The sequence below is a fragment of the Bufo bufo genome, chromosome 1 (genome assembly GCF_905171765.1).
Source record: "Bufo bufo chromosome 1, aBufBuf1.1, whole genome shotgun sequence".
Lineage (NCBI taxonomy): Eukaryota > Metazoa > Chordata > Amphibia > Anura > Bufonidae > Bufo > Bufo bufo.
The window spans coordinates 722,720,723-722,743,405 of record NC_053389.1 but is presented as its reverse complement, the minus strand read 5'-3'; the positions used below and the strand labels follow the sequence as shown (position 1 = coordinate 722,743,405).

General features: G+C 48.3%; 1 protein-coding gene across 1 annotated transcript in view; it reads left to right on the top strand.

Annotated features, from left to right (window-relative positions):
- The first annotated feature begins 7,822 nt into the window (after window positions 1-7,822).
- Window positions 7,823-22,683, top strand: part of BLM (BLM RecQ like helicase) — a 128,405-nt gene continuing 113,544 nt past the window's right edge. Inside the window, exons 1-2 of the mRNA XM_040414371.1 lie at window positions 7,823-8,051; window positions 17,389-17,487. Coding sequence (XP_040270305.1) covers window positions 17,390-17,487 — 98 coding nt within the window. The 5' untranslated portion in view covers window positions 7,823-8,051; window position 17,389. The remainder of the gene's footprint in view (window positions 8,052-17,388; window positions 17,488-22,683) is intronic.

Genomic DNA, 22,683 nt, shown 5'->3' with positions numbered 1-22,683 from the left:
GACCCCCCAGGACGAAGCCTATCCATTGTCCGGTCCAACACCGCATTATAATCCCCAAGTACAATCAGAGGCACCGGAGGCAGCGCTGCCACTCGCTTCATAATTTCATCCAACACATCCCTCTGAAAAGGGGGGGGGACATATACTCCTATCACCACATACTCGATGCCCCTGATTGCAGCATGAAGGATCACAAAACGTCCCATCATATCAGTCTGAACAGAGCAGGAACGAAAGGGAAGGGATTTCGCCACCAGAATTGACACACCTCTCGCTCTGGAAGTATATACCGCATGGTAGGCTGCTCCCACCCAAGGCTTTTTCAACGCTAGGAGCTTCCTCCCCTGCAGATGTGTCTCCTGCAATATCAACATGTCGGGGTTATGTTTCTTTATAAAATTAAAGACCAGTGATCTTTTAATTTTATCATTTAGTCCCCTGACATTCCAGGAGACAAACCGACAGATAGCCATTACGGCGGAATGTCAAAGTTATACCATCCGGGGAAAATGCACCACCCAAGCCATACAAACACACAATCACACTCATACATCAAGAATACAATGAGAACAACCCAACCTGCCCAGAACAGCGGACAAATCCCCCCACCCTGCCCAGATACCCCCAACCTATCCAAGCTTGAGTATCCCATGAACAATTTCTTCTCTAATAGATCAGGACGGGGAGGCCCGTATTGCCACCCACCACTCTAGGTAAACCCAAGAACTGAACCTAGGCAGTAGGGCAATACAATTTTAGCACAGACAGCTCCCCATATAAAGTGACCATCCGCAACATAAAATAAGACTCTCAGAACATAAGTCCCATTATACTCAGCCCCTGCGATCAAGCCAGTCAGACGCTTCCTCTGGGGAGGTGAAGAATTTCACCACTTCACCATCCTGGATTCTGAGACGTGCCGGATACATCATGGCATAAACCAGGCCTTTCTCCCGCAGCCGAACTCTCACAGCCGTGAACTGTCTGCGTTGTTTCTGCACCTCTGTAGAAAAGTCCGGGTAGAAGGAAATCCGGACGTTGTCCAAATGAATGTCCTTCATACGACGGGCCGTAGCCAGGATAGCGTCCCTGTCTCTATAATTTAACACCTTAAAGATAAAAGGACGTGGCGGGGCTCCAGGGGGCAGAGGACGGGTAGGGATCCTGTGCGCCCTCTCCACTGCAAAAGTCCCTGATAGGGTAATTGGGTTCAGGAGTTGCTTGATGAGGCGCTCCGTAAATTCCTCAGGGGAAGGGCCCTCTGCTCTCTCCGGTAAGCCCATAATCCTAATATTATTTCTCCTGTTTCGGTTTTCAGCGTCCTCCACTTTTGCCGCCAGGGTTTTAACTTGGTTTTGCAAATCACGGATCACCGAGTCCTCACGTTGGACCGTATCCTCCACCTCTCCCAGCCTCCTCTCCACCTCAGTTGTCCTCTCACGGATCTTGTCAATATCATGTCTGAGGAGAGTTAAGTCGGCCTGTACATGGTCAATTTTGACCGTGAGTGTCGTTTGGCAGCTGGTAATGGCCGCCATGATTTTGGCGAGGTCTACCTCCGGACACTCAGCAGAAGTTCCAGAGTTGTGGCCATCTGTCTGGCTCATATTGTCAAGCATCAATTTGGGAGGGATAGCAGGCCCAGAGGTACCCGTTTTTCGGCCCATAAAAGCTTCAGCAACCAGCTTGTGGCTTAATATAAGTGTCCAGTCTCTCTCTGCTGAGGATAACGCAGACACAGTGACCCCAACTAGTGTCTCACCGCCCCAGGTGAATCCCTGTAACGGCAGAGTAGGTGAAAAAGTTCTCTACCTGGGTAACGGCCTATAAGGGGAGAGGTATAGCCCCCTGCAGCTCCGCAGCCAATATGGCGCCCGCAGCGTCTAATGTCCCGGGGTCACAGGTTCGCCGTCCGGTCAAGGATAGAGTGAAATGAACCCACCGGATTAACGTTCCAGATCCCGCTTGGCCTCTGAAGTAGGTAGGTATGGCAGGGAACCTCCTCTCACCAGCTCCCCCACCGATCGATCCGGCCAGCAGGCAGGAATGGCGTCAGGAAGTGTCGTCTGGTAAGTAGGCCCAGATCCAGGGCTCTTTATCCAGCAGTCACCGCAGGGCACCGGGACAGGTAAAACTTACTGGGGGCACTCACAGAGGTTCACTGAGGGTCTTTAGGCAGAAATTCACAGTTTATCCAAGCGGATGGTCAGGATTCAAACAGGATAGAATCGGAGCTGAAGCGATCAGCGTCTTCACTCCATGCCGGTCAGGCCACGCCCCCGTCCCATTACTTTTGGTTCCTTAACAAGTGGGAGGCACATATGCAAACTGTTGTAATTCCTACACCGTTCACCTGATTTGGATGTAAATACCCTCAAATTAAAGCTGACAGTCTGCAGTTAAAGCGCATCTTGTTCCAAACAGGGTCCCTGCTAAGATTTTTTATTACAGCCGCTAGAACAGTGATTCCTAGATACTGGCGTTCGACACATGTTCCCACTATGAGGGATTGGTTCCAAGAAATGCAACAGATAGCTAGGATGGAGGAGATTTCGGCTGAGGCGTCTGATTTGTCTGCTAAATACTGCAAGATCTGGGTATGTTGGGTTAATGCATTAGAATCTTCTGACTTCCTCTCTCTTCTGGCGGTTTAAGGCAGGCAGACTTATGTTTCATGCTGTGCTGTAAACACTATATTGTGAATCTCTCCTTGTGATGGAGATATATTTGTTCCCTCTCTACCTCCCTCTTCCCTTTTCCTCCTCCCTCCACCCTCCTTCTTTCTGCTCTTACCCTTCCTCTTTTTTGTCTCACTCTCTACTCTGTCTCCCAGTTTTTTATTTTGGAATTAAACCAATGTTCTGATGACAAACTGGTTATTGGATTGCGCCATGATATGTTAGAATTGGCACTGTCATACACTTTACTTGTGTATCTAATGATATACTGTCATGGATCAGAATTATCATAATCTAATACGGAGCGCCTAATCAAAAGGTGTTCCTTTGCTGTTTTGTATACTTTAATTTTCTGAAAATCATTTAATAAAATATGATTAAACTAAAGCACATCTTGTTTGTTTCATTTCAAATCCATTGTGGTGGTGTATAGAGGCAACAATGTTACAATTGTGTCGATGTCCCAATATTTATGGACCTGACTGTAGATGTATAAATAAAAATAATATAAAATACACTGTAGCTAAATAGATAAGCGATGATTGATTTACATAACACATTGAAAATTCATCCTAATGCAAACCATTCCTAAAGAGCTTCACACATAAATATAAAACATTGTCAATAATCCTGATGGTTAGCTCGTCCACAATTCATGTATATAATAGTGTCAATCAAAGTTCATAATCTGTTATCAATTAAAGTTCATGAATGAAGTACATAATCAAAAAACTTTATAAAAAACTTTCATGAGAGATTTTTATGCAACGTTTGTCTGATCCACAGACTTTTCTATGAGGGTTACTGCCCCAAAAAACTTAGCTACTGAGGAAGGAGCAGAGGCTCCGAAACGCGTCTAGCGGCCCATATGTCACAATATGGTTGAAGTCGACATCCACACCAAGCTAACAGTTGGTGAAATCCTTAACAACGTCTAAGCAAGCGCTTACGGATTAAGGCCGGGTTCACACGAACGTCTGTGGCTGCAATGCACGATCGCCGGCCGTAGGTCAGCCGCATCGGATCGCGGACCCATTCACTTTAATGGGTCCGCAATCCGCAAAAAGATAGGACATGTTCTATCTTTTTGCGGAACGGAAGTACGGGACGCAACCCCACGGAAGCACTCTGTAGTGCTTCCGAGGGGTCCCGTTCCGTGCGGCCGTTCTGCAATTCCGGATTTGCGGACCTATTGAAGTGAATGGGTCCGCATCCGTGATGCGGAATGCACACGGAACTGTGGCCGTGTATTGCGGCCTGCAATACGGCCACGGATCACACACGTGTGAACTAGGCCTAACAGAGTATTCGTGTGGTGAGGGAGGTACGCTGGAAGTTTCAACATCACTATCAGCGGTAGCGAGGAGTTGCAAGAGCGGTCACGACACGCTGACAAGGCGGGGGTGAGTGCACAGCCCCACAGCCTATTACCGCTCCAACCTTACCCAAAGGTAAGCGCTCCACCTCCAAGCCACATAACCACCAGCACTCTGGATATCAACTAATAGAAAGGCAAGCGCTTTGCCACACAGACCTTTATTACAAGCGCTATAAAGTAACTACTCACCAGTACCAGCGCCACATGTTTAACAGTTATTACTACAAGCGCAACGTGTGAAGATTTATCAGTATAAACGCTACTGGTTACTCATTGTTACAAGCGCCACTCGCGGAAATTTATCAGTAAAACTGCGACTGGTAAACATTCACCAACACAAGTGCCACTTGTAAAAGACTCAACGTTTTTTGGGGCAGTAAGACCGTATGACTTTTTCAGTGTTTTGTGGTCTGTTTTTCACGGATCCGTTGTTCCGTTTTTTGTTTCCGTAGATGTTTCTGTTCCGTTTTTCCGTATGGCATATACAGTATACAGTAATTACATAGAAAAAATTGGGCTGGGTATAACATTTTCAATATATGGTTCCGCAAAAACAGAATGGATACGGAAGACATACGGATGCATTTCCGTATGTGTTCCGTTTTTTTTGCAGACCCATTGACTTGAATGGAGCCATGGAACGTGATTTGCAGGCAATAATAGGACATGTTCTATCTTTCAACGGAACGAAAAATACGGAGTACATTCAGTTTTTTTTTTTTTTTGCGGAACCATTGAAATGGCCCATAAACAGGGGGGAAAAAAAAGCGGTTGTCTGAAAGAGGCCTAACCCTCATAGAAAAGTCTGTGGATCAGGCAAACTTTGTCTAAAAATCTCTTATGAAAGTTTTTTGATTATGTACTTCATTCATGAACTTTAATTGATATCAGATTATGTACCCTAATCAGGAACTTTGATTGACACTATTATATACATGAATTGTGGACCAGCTAACCATCAGGATTCACACAAACAATTTTTGCGTTCCGTATATGGGCTGTTTTTTTAGTTCTGTATACGGTCCATATATACGGAACCATTCATTCCAATGGTTCCGCAAAAAAAACGGAATGTACTCCATATGCATTCCGTTTCGTATTTCCGTTCAAAGATATAACATGTCCTATTATTGAATATACAAGTATTTAGAGAGGGCTCACCTATATGTTCAGGAATGGAAATGGGTGCACCTACCAAGAGGATTCACCCAATCCTCAAAAACAGTAATAAAATTAGAGCAAAGAATGGTAGGGCACACCAATATTCGGTACCACACGGACGGTTATTATACCAATATTTTATTTGTTTGTGATATACACTGTTAGATAAACATATATAAAATGTAACAATCTTAAAATTAATAAAATACTAAAAATAGAAAAACTATTGAATACAATAAAACCAATATAATAATAATAATAATATAATAATATAATATTGTGTTTTTATATAGTTTCAATAGTTCAACTGGATATATACCAAGTTGATAAATAATGTCCTTCCAGATGGGTGCTTTCACCCAATCGATACCCCAAGAATTGGGGACTACACCTGCTTACTTGGATAAAGTCTTTTTGAATGAGGGCTTTTTGAATAGTCACTGCGGCTGTTACGGTTCAATAGTCGCTATGTATATTATATCGATACTCTTGCTGCTTGATAGTACAAAAAGAGCCGAAGCACTTGTACTCACAGTTTGTAGTGCAGTATTGTCGGCTTTAGTGAATCACAGGTGGCGTCCCACGTGTGGTAAACAGTACTTGCACAAGGTGCAGCAAATAAGAGTGATGCGGCTTTGGGATCCTCAGTGTTTTTTAATATAGCCGTACTGTGTTTGGGGATCAGTCGGTGGTATATTCCTTCTGTATTTAGATAGATTCTTTACAGGAGTGGACTCTGCCACGAGGCCGACTCTCCAAACAAACAGGTATCCGGCTGATCTTGAATTGTTCAAGCTGGAAAAACAGCGATCCCTTATTTCTTTATTTCCTTCTTCTTTTAGCGCTTTAGGTCCTCCGGTATACTGCTTTATTCCATGGGGTAATTACCAAACATGTTTCGGAGTTAACTACGACTCCTTCATCAGTGGCTGAACTACCCATGGAAAATGACTGACTTTTATATACCTGAATCAGGTGCAGATTAAATTAATTGACTTTGAGTCGGAAGTGACATGCATTTTTTTCTTCAAATCAATGGTATAAATAGGTCGCTTACTTATATACTATAAAACTAATAAAAATAGATTAAATATATAAACTAAGTATATCACATTCTAACTGCAAGTTGCGGTAATACAAGTTTAAACAATTTTAAACAATTCACATGTGTATACACGCATATATATGTATTTGCATATGTCCCCGCAACACCTTCATAAAATCTATTTTCATAAATAATAATAATCCATTTTACACTATTCATTCCTACTAATAAAATAGCGTAGTAGGTGAATAAGAAGGAAACAGTAGAAAATGTCAAAATCCGCACAATATTTGTGCAATTGAATGAAACAATTTTATATGTGTTGCGGTTTCATTGCGTTTTTATTTTATTTCCTTTTTAATTCAACATTGTTCCTACATCAATCCTATATCGGTAGTTCTATTTGATACTTAGATGTGAAATGGATATATAACGCAGGTATGTTTAAGAAATACATAAAAATATAAAATATAAAAATATAAAATACATAAAATACATATATTATCAATAGTTGTATACATCACTAAAATTAGATGGGACAGATAGGTATTTCATATTGATTTTATTCATTCTTATTTATTTTATATATTTGCACACGGGAGAGCTTCATAAGTTTCAATATTTGTAGATAATAGGGAGGGAGTCAATATGTCCGGAAAAAAAACTGAACACATACGGAATGTACTCCGTATGTCTTCCGTATCCTTTCCGTTTTTGCAGAACCATCTATTGAAAATGTTATGCCCAATGTTTTTTTTAATGTAATTACTGTATATGCCATACAGAAAAACAGAACGGAAACAAAAAACTGAAAAACTGATCCGTTGAAAACTGCCTGCAAAACACTGAAAAAGCCATACGGTCGTGTGAACGAGCCCTTATTGATTATTTTTTATATTTGTGTGAGAGCTCTTTCGGAGTGGTTTGCATTAGGCTACATGCGCACGAACGTTGTTTGTTTCTGTGTCCGTTCCGTTTTTTTTGCGGATAGGATGCAGACCCATTCATTTCAATGGGTCTGCAAAAAATGCGTGCTATCCGCATCCGTGTGTCCGTTCCATAGCCCTGCAAAAAAAATGTCCTATTCCTGTCCGTTTTAAACATTGTGTCCAATGGATCCGCAAAAAAAATATGGATGGCATACGGTCGTGTGCATGTAGCCTTAGGATGAATTCTTTATGTGTTATTAACGTAACTCAATCATCGCTTATCTATTTAGCAACAGTGTATTTTATATTTATACATATATGTAGATATATTTTTTAAATACACGTAAATACATTTGGGAAGTTGCTTTATATCCTAGCTGTACTGAGGTGGTGTTACCGATCTACACTTATAGATTTGGTGGTTTGGGGTTTCCCACCCACCAAAATCCTTTTGTGTACAGTGGGAGCCTCGCCCTTTGTATACGATTTTCTCATAGCATTAAAAATAATGTCCCTCCTTGGGCTAGGATGAACGGATTTTCGGTTACAAGTTACAACAGAGCTTAGCCCCTCTGGCCGGGTGTCCAGTAGTAGTCTGCACCCGGCATACAGGACACGGGTCTTAGAAATAATGGCGGCGGCCGTGAGCCCACAGCTGGGTTTCTCAGTGGTAGTTGTGCCTCACATCGAGGATGCGGCAGTCAGTGCCGTTGCTATGCGGCGTTACTAGGGACAGAGTCGCCTTTTGATGACGTCACTGTTTGCTTGGAATCGGCGCCAAATCATTGAGAAGGAAGGGAACCTGGAGCTGTCTCGTTGACTGGATCCGGAATGTGACAGACCCGGGCACAGGAGCAGAGGTACCGGACCGGGGCGAGGGGCTGTACAGCACTAGGATAGCATGCCCTCGCAGTGTGTACTGTGGCCATATACACAGGCGATATCTTCTTTCTTATGGATTTATTTCGCTTTGTAATAATGTATGTATATGTGCCGTGTATTAGGAGTAGAGGCGCTCTAGGGCCCTGGAGATCACGTGACACGGCGCTGTCTGTTGATTGGCTGGCTTGTACTGCAGCCTTTCTGAGGTAACATTTTCCAGCTGCTGAAGAGTGGAGCCGGAGGTGTAGATGAAGTGCGGGCACCGGGTGTGACTGTAGACATATATTGTGCTGAGCAGCACCCTTGTAGAAAGAGACATGGCGATATTTACACGTCATGTCTGCCTTGGCATTTATCCACATTGCAGCACAGACATGGCCGTGGCTGACTGGTCCTGTTGGTTTTATCTGAAGCCAAAAAATTACTTTAAAAGGAGTTGTCTGAGATAATTAAACATTAAAGGGGTTATCCCGCATTATATCAGACCCAAGGGTGGAGGTCACACTTATCTGGTCCCCGCTGCTGGGGGTCTGATCGAATGCTGGATAACCCCCCTGGCCGCCTTCACACGAGCGATACGGATTCAGGGAAAAACGGATGGTTCGGCACCCAGGTTTAGTCAGGATTGTTTTTTTGCAATTGCGTTCAGTGTTTTTTCACGCGTGTAAAGAAAAACTGAAGAATGACCATGATCTCCTAGCAGCCATCCGTGAGAAGCACATTGGGGGACATTTACTAAGCATGCTGCACCAGAATTATGGCCTAAAATGCACCCCAAAAAAATGGCATTTTGATTTGCACCGAATATGTCAATTGGTTTCTCCAGAATTTTCACCCTAAAGAGTGCATCACGCCAGAAATGAGTCATAAATGTCAAAGTGGGCGGGGCAATCAAATTGGCGCATATTACGCCTCATTTATCACCCTCTTATCAGCAGAAATACTTCAAACTGTTGCGGACTATTAAGCTAGCTTATGTGGTGGCGTTTTGTGTAAAAAGTCACATTTCTGAAAAGGAAAAACAACTCGTTGTGGGAAGAAGTGATAGGGAAGTAATAAAACCGGATGATATAAATGAGCTAAACAGCAGCGTTCTGTCAGTAAACTGACATTCAACAAAACAATGACAAAAACCTCCCGAGTCTGAGACAAAAGTCGCAATTTACCACAGGAAATGTCGCAAATATGTTTCAAAAGTCGCAAGTGTGGTCTGGCAGGGTTGGCTGAAATGGCGCTTTTCTGTTTAAAAAAAAAAAGTTGCATTTTCATACAATTGGCGTTAGAATGTTCCAAATCGAGAGAAATAGGCAAATAATCAGTCGAGTCTTGGATATCAGAGGTGGTGTATAAGTTCGTAGAAAAGAAGCGCTTCTATTTGTCAAATGTTTTATCCATAAAAGTCGAGAGTAGGTCCTGCGATATGGGAATCCAAGACTCAACCGTACAGCCAGGAACCAAATTTACCTGAACACGTGAGACGCCGAGCTGACACCTCCAGGACCACGCAGGGTATCGTACTTGGGCGGCGAACCAACACGGCCGGAGTTCTCTACAGGAGGGAGGTAAAACAGATCGGATACTGACCGCTCTAGTAGCGGAGGTATAGACTGACAATCAACCACTATCCATTTCTATTATTCGATTTTCATCATATGAAAAAGTCACTTTCTAACATCCATTCTCTCAAAGTATCTCATACTGACTCAACTGCTTACTCGAATTCATAAAACTATAGTATTAACTGTGGATTTTGTCTGCTAAATATCGAGCGAGAGGCCCATCCAAATCCCACCCATAGGCCTCAAGAATTGGGACTACAAGTTATGCCATTGCGAATTTATGTTGGTGTGCGTTATAATTGAGATTTTTAGCCATACGATTTCATCAATGCGATTTATCATATGTGTTCTTTTCTGTGATTTTATACACATTGTATGAACCATTACATATACATTTTTACTCTGCAAATAAATTGTATTTTCCATATATACTAACTCATGGTGTCAAAGGTTGAGTGCCAGTCAATTCACTCCATATATTACATTTTTGTTCCTTCTCGTGACTAGAGCACCTATCCAGACCTTCAGTTGGGTGAGCCTCTATTCCTTCTTTTGTCATTTTTTATTTTTATTTTTTTATGCCTGCTATTCACGGGACATAAAAAACTGTCTGTGTAAGTAACCTGTTAGACTACCATTGTTTTGAGATGGAGGTGTGACGGCCGTTAAAAAGAACGTCTGTTGCATTCGCATCGTGTGAATGTAGCCTAGAGATGCAGAAAGGCACAAAGTGTTTGCTCATATGAGCCCAAAAAGTCACAAAAGTCCTATTCTTGTGTGTTTTTCGAAGCCAGAATTCTGCAGTGAAGGCATAAATCAGATACACTGAAGATTGGCAGGCGCTGAAAATGAAACAGAAGGGCACTGAGCTGTCAATCGGGGGCAAAGCGGCTGGACGGGGGCGTGGCTAGCTTGACTTGGAGTGTCAAGACCACTACCCCCGTTTCTTCAAGCATCTAATTTGCATATCCCACCCTGGATGAATAAAGTTTTTTTGCCAAAATTTCCCATCGGATGAAACGGGCAAAGACACTGTTGGAGACATGATGGCTATAGCTGTGAGGTACCGCGAGTGGTTGGGGAGGAATTGTGCACAAGTTTAACCGAAAATCTGCAAAAGTTGACGATTTGGCACAACTCTCGCCAAAGCAAACTGAAAGCTAAACGGACTTCAAAAAGTCAAATCTCCCCCAATTATTTGAGAAAGAGCCCCGACAGCACGGAACAGCCCAGAACGTACACATGATGGTGGTAGTACGCTCCAGTTATCCTGTGACCCAGTAGTGTTCAGGGATAAAAGCAGGTTCTGCCTTGGCACTAATAACGGCTACATCAGAATTTGAAGGAGGGATGTAGGCTACCTACTACCATAATGAGTAGTGCGGGGACGCACAGGACCCACCCCAGGTGTCATGGTGTGGGGCGCATTTGCCCGTTCACGTCTGTTATTCTTGGAGGGATCATTGACCAACCTTCATAATCTGTCTTTCTCGTGCATGGCATTGGGGGACACAGCACCATGGGTATATGTCCAACTACCACTAGGAGGCACTAGACACAAAAAGTGTTGGCTCCTCCCCGTTGGGCTATACCCTCTCCACAGGCACAAGGCTATTCAGTTTTTGTCTAGTGTCCGTAGGAGGCAGACCTGTCCTGCTTTTTTGCAGGTCCTGCTGTTTATTTTTTATTCTTTTTTTCTCTCTTCTGCAGGTCTCGGTGATCTCCACCGTTATACCTGCTGCAGGCTGGGGCTCCATCGTGTTCCACTTTAGTTGCCCCCCCTGCGGGCGCGTACTTCTGTACCATCGCCGGTCACCCAGTCCCCACAGACTGCATCCGCAGTGGCTTGCCGGCATTCCCACGGTTCCCGTGTTGAGTCTGCCGAAGGGGTGACCCTGCGGCGCCCGAAGACATCAGATGGTGAGTATAGTGAGTATACTCCCCTGTCCCTGCCCCAGGGTTAGGTTCCCTCCTGTGGCCAGGGGGGTGGGATCCACCTTAGCTGGGGGTCCTGGGAAGCTTCCATATTCCTCCACCTTTCTCTTCCCCCCCTTGGTTGGTCTTTTCTATCCTCCCTGGCCACACAGTCCAGGCGTCGCTTCTCCTGGGCCTTCCCCGCTACTTTAGTCCCCGGCTTTTGCAGGGACTAGGCCTCATCTTCCATGGCCCGTTCCCGGCTCCCAGGTGCTCTTTTTGCCCTGTTCCGCCCACCCCCAGGCGTCGCTCCCCCCCCCACCCTCCTCACCTAGTTTCGTGGGTCCGGAGGCCCCTCGGTCGGCCGCGATTCGTCCCGCCCCCCTCGCTCCATTCCCGGCCGCGATCTTCCCGGCCCCTCCTCCTTGCTTCCCGGGCTTTTCTGACCCCGCCCGGCCCTCGGGAGGGGCTATCTCCTCCACCCTTTACTGGTCTAACGTGGTTATCTAGTGAGGGGAGACCTTCCAGTGGATAGATCCTCAGTTTAAAAGAACTGCAGACCCCCTTTAGGTCATTGTCCTATGTACTGTGTGAAGGCAGCTAATGCTGTACATAGGGATCACTCAAGGTTCCCCCCCACCCCTCCTCAATTGCTTCATTTCTCCTGCAGCCTCTATAGCTGCTGCAGCACCTCTTTGGGGAACATGGCATCCGGGTCCAGATATGACAGCCTCTGCTGGCTGCTCTATGAGGGTCGCCTCTCCTCGGATCGCCACGTCTTTTCACGTGCGTCCGCTGTCTACGAAGGCTGCCATGCGGTCGGCCTGTCCCTGCTTGTGTGCAGTACCTCTTTCCAGACCCCATTGTGTCCCCTGACCAAATCCTTTTGTGTAGGTCCCTTCTGAATGGTCTCCCTCTTTGTCAAAGCCATGGGAACCTTGTCCGACTCTCCCAATCCTGGCGGAGTTGCTGGACCGCTACCTACCCAATTGCGGCCACCTATGCCCTCCCAGGGTCCTCCCTGCAGATGAGGCATGCTCAGATACCGGGTCCGACAAGGGGTAGCTCACAGTACAACCTCGGGTGGTCTCAACAGGATTCCACCCCTCCTCGGCATCCTCGGGTCCTCCCCAGGACAGGCCTGAGGCTGGTGACGAATCCTTTCCCGTCACCCCATCCGTTGCCTCGGGGGACACCTCTGCACCGATTCCCTCGGAACAGAGCATCAGGCGGTCTTCCTCCATACAGAAGCCTCTGGGAGGTCAAGACTAACGTGCACGGAGGAACCTCTCCTACCCAGGGTTGGTATCCCCTCTAGTGGATTTTCGGATGGCGCTCCCCTGACTGCACAGGTATTCAACCGCACAGGTAAGGCAGCCGTCCCCGTGTTTAGCATAATGAGTCACCTACTTGGTGTCTCTGGTACGTACGCCTTCTCCTTAACAGGGGGGTACCTGCACCACTGCCATAGGCTGTACCTGACAAGCCTTCCTGGTTCCCCTATACCAGGGGCTATGCTCTACACATTTGAGTGTTTCCACCGGGTCCCCATCCTGGTGCTGGTGTTCGCCACTCTACCTCATAACAGGGGGTCCCTGTTCTTGGCAAGCGCCTCCTGTTGGTTGGTAAGGAAAAGCAATTATATATGGCTGTTTCCATCCGCCTTGCTCTTTTTCATAGGTAGAGTACCTACACCTACTCCAGATGCTGAAGCCATTACTCCTGGCTGGCTCTATGGTGTTCCATGCGGCACTATTTCTCCCTTCCGGGCGAGATACACAGGCCGCCTTCAATTGCCTTGGCAATTGCACCTGTCTGTTCCCAGCCACTTTGCTCCTTTCATAGGTAGAGTACCTACACCATCTCCTGATGCTGTAGCCGATACCTCTGGCTGGCTCTATGGTGTTCCATGCGGCACTATTTTTCCCTTCCGGGCGGGATATACAGGCCGCATTCAATTGCCGTTGCAATTGCTCCTGTCTGTTCCCAGACTTTTTTTGCTCCCTTTCTTAGGCAGAGTACCTACACCATCTCCGATGCTGTAGCCAATACCCCTGGCGGGCTCTATTGTGTTCCATGCGGCAACATTTCTCCCTACGGGCGAGATATAGAGGCCACTTTCAATTGCCGTAGAATTGCCTCTGTCTGGTTCTAGTCGGCACCAAGCTGCCACCTTGGTCCCTTCATGGTAGAGTACCTGCACCATTTCCTGATGCTGTAGCTGTTGCTCCTGTCTGGCTTTATGGTGTACCATGTGGCATTTTCTCTCCCTTACCGGACGAGATATTGAGGCCTTCTCCAATTGCCGTGGTCATAGCACCTACCTCATCATAGTGTGCACCAAACGGCCATCTTACTCCCTTCATAGGTAGAGTTCCTGCACCGTCTCTGATGCTGCAGCCGTTACACCTGTCTGGCTCTATGGTGTACTATGCGGCCCTGTTTCCCTTTTTTTCAGGCGAAATAGAGGGCCTCCTTCAGTTGCCATTTCACCTACCTGATTGTAGTGTGCACCTGTCTTGTTTTTTGTGGTACCGTGCGGCCCTATTTTCCCCTTCCCGGGCGGAATATAGGTACCATTGCTAACGCGGTGCTGTTGCACCTCTCTGGTTCTAGGGTGCACCTTGTGGCCACATTGCTCCGATCTTAAAGGTAGTACCTCTACCATCTCCAGATGCTGTACCCATTACACCTTTCTGGTCGTTTTCTGCACTACGCAGCCATATTTCTACTTTACAGGTTGAGTACCTGTACCCTCCAAATGCATTAGCATTCCCAGATTCTGTGGCTATGTTTCCACTCTCCTTAGACATGCAGCCACTTTCCCTATATTTTAGGCGTGTGGTTGTATTACTTAAGGTGCTGGGCCCTATGGTGCAATCTGTGGCCCATACAGTTTCTGTATTACTGGGTGCTTTCTGCCCCCAGGTTCTAATCTGTGCTGCGGATGTTGGTTTCACCCTTTTGGTTCTTCCATACATCTCCACTCCGTTTCTGTCGTGCTCAATGGTCTCCTTGTACTTCTCAGGGCACTGTCTACAACAGGCCATCCTGGTTCTGCATGTGCATGGTTACCATATCTGGCAGGGGTGGGCCAGCCCAACCCCCACCTTGTCGGTCTAGTGCTACTTATTGTAGCTCCAGTATATGGCTGATCTGTTCTGATCTGGCGGGTGGTCCACATACAACCATGCTCCCTACACCATGGCCAGGTGGTTGTTGGCCTTTGTGCTAGGGTTGCTCTTGCCATCTCTATAAGGTACTACGGTTGCTGCGCTTCGGGTTACCCCATGTTATAGAGGAGTACTCGCGTTGTTTCCTATTACAGAGTGGCCTATTCCTGGTGGAGTACAGGGATCTCCACTGGATCTTCTACCTTGTTGGGGCACGTAGCTGGTGAGCATCGGCCGCTGCAGCAGTTTTCGGTCATCATCGCTGGATGTCCTCTGCCACATGGAATCCTTCTGGGGTCATCAGCATTTTTCATCGCTGGACGTCCTCCCTGACGGGTCAGGGACAGGACCACTGAGCGCCACACACCTGCCTGGTAGGTAATTTTTCAGCTGGTTGCTCTGGCATCGGACAGGGTCCCGTAGTTCCTTCTGGGTCCAGGTGTTCTCGGTATTCCCTTATATTCTCTGCTTAGTTGTACTTCATGACAGAGGGGCAGTCCCCTTGGACCTTGCCGTCGTTTGCACCTGTCAGGTACTTTCTCCCCCCTGGGAGTTTTCAGTACGCCGGTCGCGGCTGGTTTCTACATTTCTGTGTAGTCTCACCCGGTTTTTTCATGGCGACTTCTGCATTCCTTATGCATATGGATGTCTGTCAATTTAGTGGTACTTCCCGAGCTGCTGTACTTGTCCTCTCTGGGACAATGTATACAGTTTGCTAGTCACTGTTCTTGGAATGGGTAGTTGTCCATGGCCAATGTCCCTTCCCCTATGGTAGTTTCATCTCTCCTTTCCTGGATATTCTGGCTTGCGTTGTCTTCTGGTGGTTCAGCTCCTGGTTCCTTGTGAGCCCATCCCGGGTACTCCTTCTGGAGTCCCTGGTCCCCGTTTGTTTGACCACTCAGGTTCTGCATGGCAATCGTTTTTTTGGGGGGATCGGGGCCTGGGTTGATTGTTCCCTTTATGGGTTCCAATAACCTTGTGGTCTTCTTGGGATTCGTGTCTCTTTTCCCATCCTCCCACGTCAAGTACCTGGTATTGAGTGGCTTAGCACAACGGTTTGCAATTCCGCCGTATGGTCTCCTTCGGGAGGGACCTCCTCCTGTTGTAGAACCTTTCCTCCTTAGGCGGTTGGAGTACTCTCCTTCTACTTCCATGTCTTTCAGTCCAGTGTGTCCTGCTGAGATTTCCTGGGCCTGTATCTGGTTCCTTTTTTCCCTGATGCTTCACATGCCCAGAGTTTCCTCTGGTCTTACGCTTCACAGTGATATCTTGTTTTCCGAGGCTCGGGCCTCATCTCCTGTTTTTGGGACGCAGGTCTTACTCTTTTTTCCTGGCTTTTACCTACAACCCCCTCCTTCTCCAAGGGTTGGTGGTTTCCTCTAGCAGCCTTGGGTTTTCGCCTTTTAAATAGGGCGCATAACTTCATCATCTGCCTTGCGATGAGGGGAGACCTGCTCCCTTCACATGTGAGCCTTGCTACGGCTTCACTCACTCGTTTGGCTTCCAGTACTTCCTTGTTTCCTTTCTCCCCTGGCCTGTCAGGGGTTGGCCACAGGTTTTTTTTTCGCTCTTTGGGTCTGAGACAATTTAGAGCGTTAGGTAGTCCCAACACGCGGTGCTGTCCTAATTTTTTCTCCAGCCCTTGGCTGAGCTCGGTGTTCCCTTTTGCCACCTTCGTGCATTTGGGATTTTCTTCCAGGCATTTTTCCTGGGGTGCTGACAGTCTTCTCTGATTCTTCCTTGAGGTTTCTTCCTTGTTATGGAACCTCTTGCCCATTCCGTGTTTTCTACTGTTGGGTCACATGGTTCTCCTGCACCTGTATACCCAACCGGTGGCATGGCTGTTCTTTTCCCACCCTCGGGGACTGCTTTGGGACGTCCCATGGTGCTGTGTCCCCCAATGCCATGCACGAGAAAATTGGATTTTTTGTACTCACCGTAAAATCCTTTTCTCGTAGTAGGCATTGGGGGACACAGATCCCACCCTATGTTTTTACTTCCGATTTTCCGGGCTGGTCTCTTGATCTTTCCCGGTACGGGAGTTGTTGGTTCCTTGCTTTTTTTCTCTCTCCTACTGCTTTTTGTACAAACTGAATAGCCTTGTGCCTGTGGAGAGGGTATAGCCCAACGGGGAGGAGCCAACACTTTTTGTGTCTAGTGCCTCCTAGTGGTAGTTGGACATATACCCATGGTGCTGTGTCCCCCAATGCCTACTACGAGAAAAGGATTTTACGGTGAGTACAAAAAATCCAATTTTTTTGACTCCATTAGGAGACGTGGTGTCCCAACAAGTTAATGCCCGTTCACACACTGGCTGCACTACACATAGTCCATAGTCTCCCCTGTAGCGGTGGCGTAGTGCAATTACAAGCACTGGCATCATTCAAGTGAATGGAGTCAGCACTTGTATTACATTGCACTTCTGAGACGACAGGCAGTGTAATGAACATGAAGCGCCGCACCCAGCTAATCAGCCGGGTGTTGGACCCCAGCCGATCTAATCTTGATGACCTGTCCTGATGATAGGTTATCAGTATATATGGCAGGACAAACCCTTTAACATACTTGCATCAACTTGATATGTCATCGATTAGCGCTCATTACAGGTGTTTTATCTGCTCATATTGCTGGAGTTATTCACAGCTCATATGGTGTCTCCCTCCTTACAGCATGGCTGCTTTACCCCAGAACAACCTGCAGAAACAGTTGGAATTATTCTCTTCCAAGGGTGTGGAAAATAAGCTTTCTCTGCAGAAAACAAGGCCCGGGTGAGTACAGTTTCATTTATTGCTGAACTGCGTAGGTTAAGGTGCCTTTACACGAAGCAATGATCCGTAAGATTGAGTGATGAACAAGTCGTTGCTTGGTGTAGTGAACGTTGCAACAATGACCTGTTAGATGCCTCGATTATCATTCACAAAATTGTAATTTCAATGGCATATTCCATCCTTTTGTAAAGCAGACTGTTGTATCGTGTTCCATGGTGTTGTGGACAAATTAATCCTTTTTAATCGTGCGTATGAAATCGTTAACGTCCAGCGATGATTTTTGTGCCCACACAGGATCGAACCAACAAGAAATCTACAGATTATCTGTTTTTAGTCTGTCGTCCATTTCTTTTACACTGCTCGATAATTAAGCAGTTTTGCTTGATTTCAACGATAATTTACAGGATAATTGACTCGTGTAAAGGTTGAGTAGTTGTTGATATAGTGGCTCATTTATTAATGGTAGGGGTGCTTAGTTTAAAAGTGTCTCACCCAGTCACTGGTATATTAAAATATGGTAAAATTCAATAAATAAACAAGCACTCGCCATCCAAAACACATCTAAAACCAAAGACTTATGGTAGGTAAATGTAAAATTATTTAATTAGAATAAATGCTAAAATCGATATGTTCACCATATATCGTGTAAAGGTACCGTTAGTGAGAATATGTTTCCCAACCTACCCCGCTTTAAAACGGATGGGCTTTTGTATAGGCTTTCCCATGCTGTCACGAAGAGAGCAGCTTTTTTTTTTCCTGTCTATATAGCACTAATTACCTTTTAAGCCTCATTTACATGTCCATACTTAAATCCGTGAAAAGGTGGACAGTGATGCCTCCTTGAAGGATCTATGTGTCTGTTTTTTTTTGCGGTCTGTGAGTCATCCATGTTTCACAGATACTGCGGCTGAAAAATAATTTTGAAAGCATCTCTTCCTAATGATCCCTGAAACATGGATGGCATCCGTGGTTTTCATGGACCCATAGACTATAATGGGCGAGTTGGATCCATAAACACGGACAAAATAGAGCATGCTTCTGTGCAAACACGGACCCTGGTAAAAAAAAAACTGATGTGTGAATACACACTTTAAAATAAATGGGTGCCTGTGCTGTTGGTGGAGAACATGTACAGCACACGTAGGTGGAACACTGACGTGTGAATGAGGCTTTAGAAATGCAGACAGGGACACAATAGGTAAAAAGGATGACTTTAGAAATGTCCCTTTCTCGCCCATATTCCTTGGGGGACACAGGAAACCATGGGTATAGCTCTGCTCCCTAGGAGGCGTGACACTAAGTGAAAGCTGTAAGCCCCTCCTCCATCAGCTATACCCCTCAGCCTGGAGAAGAGACTGCCAGTTTTTGCTTAGTGTCCAAGGAGGCAAGACACCCCCTGCTTATGCAGGGTTGTTTTCCTATAATTTTTTATTTTTTGCGTTATTTGTTGTTTTAATTCAATTTTTTTCTACTTACAGGGACAACAGAGGCGCATTAGACCCCTCTGTTTCTCCCGGGGTTGAGTTGCGCCAGTGCCGGTAATTCCGCACTGCCGCCTCCCCCACAGAAGACAAGGTGGACCAGGGCAGCCTCGCTCCCCTGCGTCCCGCCAGCTCAAGGGTCGCCCGCACGCCAAGTCCCTCCCCCGGCTTCCTGCCACTGCGGTGCCAGTAGCTGAAGGGGCGACCCTGCTGGATGGATTGAGGGCGAAGACAGCGTATGGTGAGAGTGGCTGCTCCAGCCTCCCCTTCCTTCCCACTGCTGCTACATCGATCCCCCCCCCCCCCCGGGCATATCTTACCGGCACCTTACCGGGTATCATTTGGGGGGGACTTTGTCAGGGCAAAAAATTCACTTTATTAGCGGCAGGGCACGAACTCATGCCTTCAGGGACGGCTGTAGGCTGGGGCCGTCTGCCACATCAGGCGCGGGGGGGGGGGGCCCGTTTTTCCTTGGCACGAACAGGCGCCATAGCTGGCCGGCACTCATCCAATCTTGGGGGTTAAAATCATTTTGCCGCGCGCGCGCGGCTTTGCGTCTCTTCAGCGCGGCAAGGGGTGGGCGGAGCTTCATAGCGCTCCGCTGCTTCCGGTTTCGTCGGGCTCCACATCGCATACTGCGTGGAATCCTCTCTACGTCCGATCCTGAAGCTGTTCATCCCCGTGCCGGCTGCCTCTCCGCCACAGCCTCCTTCAGTCTGCTTCCCTTGCTGCTGCCGCTTGCAGGGTCTGGTAGGACTGTTAACCCCCTCCGTGCCAGTACTGTTGTTGGGTGTAATCTCCGTTCCTTTGCCCTGGGGTCTCCCATAAGGCAACATTTTTTTCCACCATGTCAGACCCTTCTGCAGCTGCCAAGCCTTGGTACCATGCCTGTACTGCTTGTAGGGAACCCTTTCCCCGGGGGCAGTCTGATCCGCACTGTCCTGCATGCCGAGCTCCACCGCAGCCTCAGTCGCCCGCTGTGTCGCTCCCTGCTTCCTCTGACCCGCCTGACTGGGCTAGATCCCTGTCCCAGGCCGTGGAAAGCCTCACTCATGTCGTGGGCCGCCTGATAGACAGGCCACCTACCCCGCAGGACGCTACTTTTACTGTCGCGCCCTCCGGGTCCACCGCTTCTGCCGCTGCAGCGGGTTCACTCCCTCTTAGTGACCCCTCCCGAGCTAGGCACTCTCAGAAGCGTCTTAGAGTAGAGCGAGCCTCCTCCTCGGATGCCTCCCTCTCCCCGCCACGCGTGCGCACCCAGACGAGCCTCTCCTCTCCAAAGGATTCGCTCTCTGAAGGTGAATTGGCGGTTTCAGATTTGGAAATGGACTCGGCCCTGCCGTCCAAGCTAGCCTCAGCGATGAGTCAACTCATCTCGGATATTCGTGACACCTTTAAGGTGCAGGATGACCCCCCTAGCTCTGACGCAGCTAGCGTCTCCTTTATCAGACCCAGGCAGGCCTCAAAAGTCTTTCCAATCCACTCTGATTTCTCCTCCGTGGTGTCTAAGGCTTGGGCTCGCCCGGACGCCCGTTTTGTCAATCCCAAGAAGCTGGACATTTGCTATCCATTTCCAGCCGATGTCGTGGCCACCTGGTCGTCCCCACCCAAGGTGGACCCCCCTGTGGCCCGTCTGTCAAAAAACACGGCCATCCCTGTTCCCGACGGGTCCTCTCTTCAGTCAGCGGAGGACCGTCGCATGGAGACCCTTTCCAAGGGCATTTTTGCTGCCTCCGGTTCTGCTCTCAGACCGGTTTTTGCCTCTGCTTGGGCAGGTAAAGCAATCTCTGCTTGGGGTGCGCAGCTGGAACAGGAGTTGGACTCGGACGTCCCCATCCAGGACCTACGTTCCTTGGCCCAGCTTATTATTCGGGCCGGGAATTTTGTTTGTGAGGCCTCCCTTGATGCGGGAGCCCTTATTGCACGCTCCTCCGCCCTGGCGGTTTCCGTCAGGAGGGAGCTCTGGCTGAAAGTTTGGAAAGCGGACTCTGCCTCCAAACGTTCCTTGGCGGGGCTACCGTTTGCGGGTTCCCGCCTTTTCGGGGTCCGCCTAGACGAGCTTATTTCGGAGGCCACGGGTGGTAAAAGCACCCATCTCCCTCAACCCCAAGCCAGGGGCGCCCCCCGCGGACGCCCCGGTGCGTCTCGTTTTCGGTCCTCCCGCAGGACCTCTGGGGCTCCCCCCGCAGCTGCCGCTTCGGCCCCTCCCCAGGATAAACGTAGGAAGCCGTTTTTTCGGGCACAGCCCTCCTGGCGCAGGCCGCAGGCTGCCCGCACACCCGCAGCAAAGCAATCCTCTGCCTGAAGGCGCGCCCCCACCCACCCGGGTGGGGGGCCGGCTCCTCCTTTTCAGGGACATCTGGATGGCTCACATCTCCGACGCCTGGGCTCTCGAAATTGTGTCCTCAGGATACAAAATCGAATTTGCGTCTTTCCCTCCAGATCGGTTCTTTCGCTCCCGCCCCCCGCGGGACCCGAAAAGCGCGGCTGCGTTCTCCGCGGCTGTTCAAGCCTTACTGGACAGAGGGGTGATTACCCCCGTTCCTCTAGAGGAAAGGTTCCAAGGGTTCTATTCGAACCTCTTTGTAGTTCCCAAGAAGGGAGGTTCGGTGCGGCCCATTTTGGACCTCAAAAAGCTCAACCGTTTTCTCTTCCTTCGACGGTTTCGGATGGAGTCCCTCCGTTCCGCGGTGGCTTCCCTGGAGCAGGGAGATTTCATGTCTTCCATCGATATACAGGATGCCTACCTCCATGTTCCGGTAGCCCGGTGTCACCATCGCTTCCTCCGATTCGCCGTGGGGGACCTCCACTTCCAGTTTGTCGCCCTTCCCTTTGGGCTGGCAACAGCCCCCCGGGTGTTCACCAAGGTCCTGGCCCCGGTTTTGGCCTTACTCCGTTCCAGGGGTGTTTTTCTGCTACCGTACTTGGACGATATCCTCATCAAGGCTCCGTCCCTTTCCCAAGCGGTTGCCAGCGTGGATCTCACTCTAGAGACTCTGGCGAGATTCGGTTGGGTCATCAACTTCCCCAAGTCCTCCCTTCCTCCCGCCAGACAACTGGTCTTCCTGGGAATGCTTTTAGACACGGAAGCGGCGGAGGTACGTCTTCCCTCGGAAAAACGTCTGACCCTCCGTCGGGCGATTCAGGGTCTCCTTCTCCACCGTCGACCGTCCTTCCGCTTCTGCATGCGGGTCTTGGGGCAGATGGTTGCCTGCTTCGAGGCAATCCCATTTGCGCAGTTTCACTCCCGCCCTCTCCAACGGGCGAACCTCTCCTCCTGGGACAAATCGCCGGAGTCTCTGGATCATCCCTTCCATCTATCGCCTCCGGTACGGTCATCTCTCCGCTGGTGGTTGCAGTCCCCTCTTCTGGGCAGGTCCTTTCTGCCGATCAACTGGTTGGTGGTTACAACCGATGCCAGTCTCTTGGGCTGGGGAGGCGTGTTTCCTCCCCGATCCGTCCAGGGCATTTGGTCTCCATCGGAGTCCAAACTCTCGATCAATGTCCTGGAGCTGAGAGCGGCCCTTCTGTCTCTGCGACACTGGACTCATCTGCTGAAGGGTCATCCAGTTCGTGTGCAATCGGACAACGCCACGGCCGTGGCGTACATAAACCACCAGGGGGGCACTCGCAGCGTTGCAGCAATGCGGGAGGTCACCAGCATTCTCCGTTGGGCGGAAGCCCACGTCCCGGCCCTATCTGCAATTTTTATTCC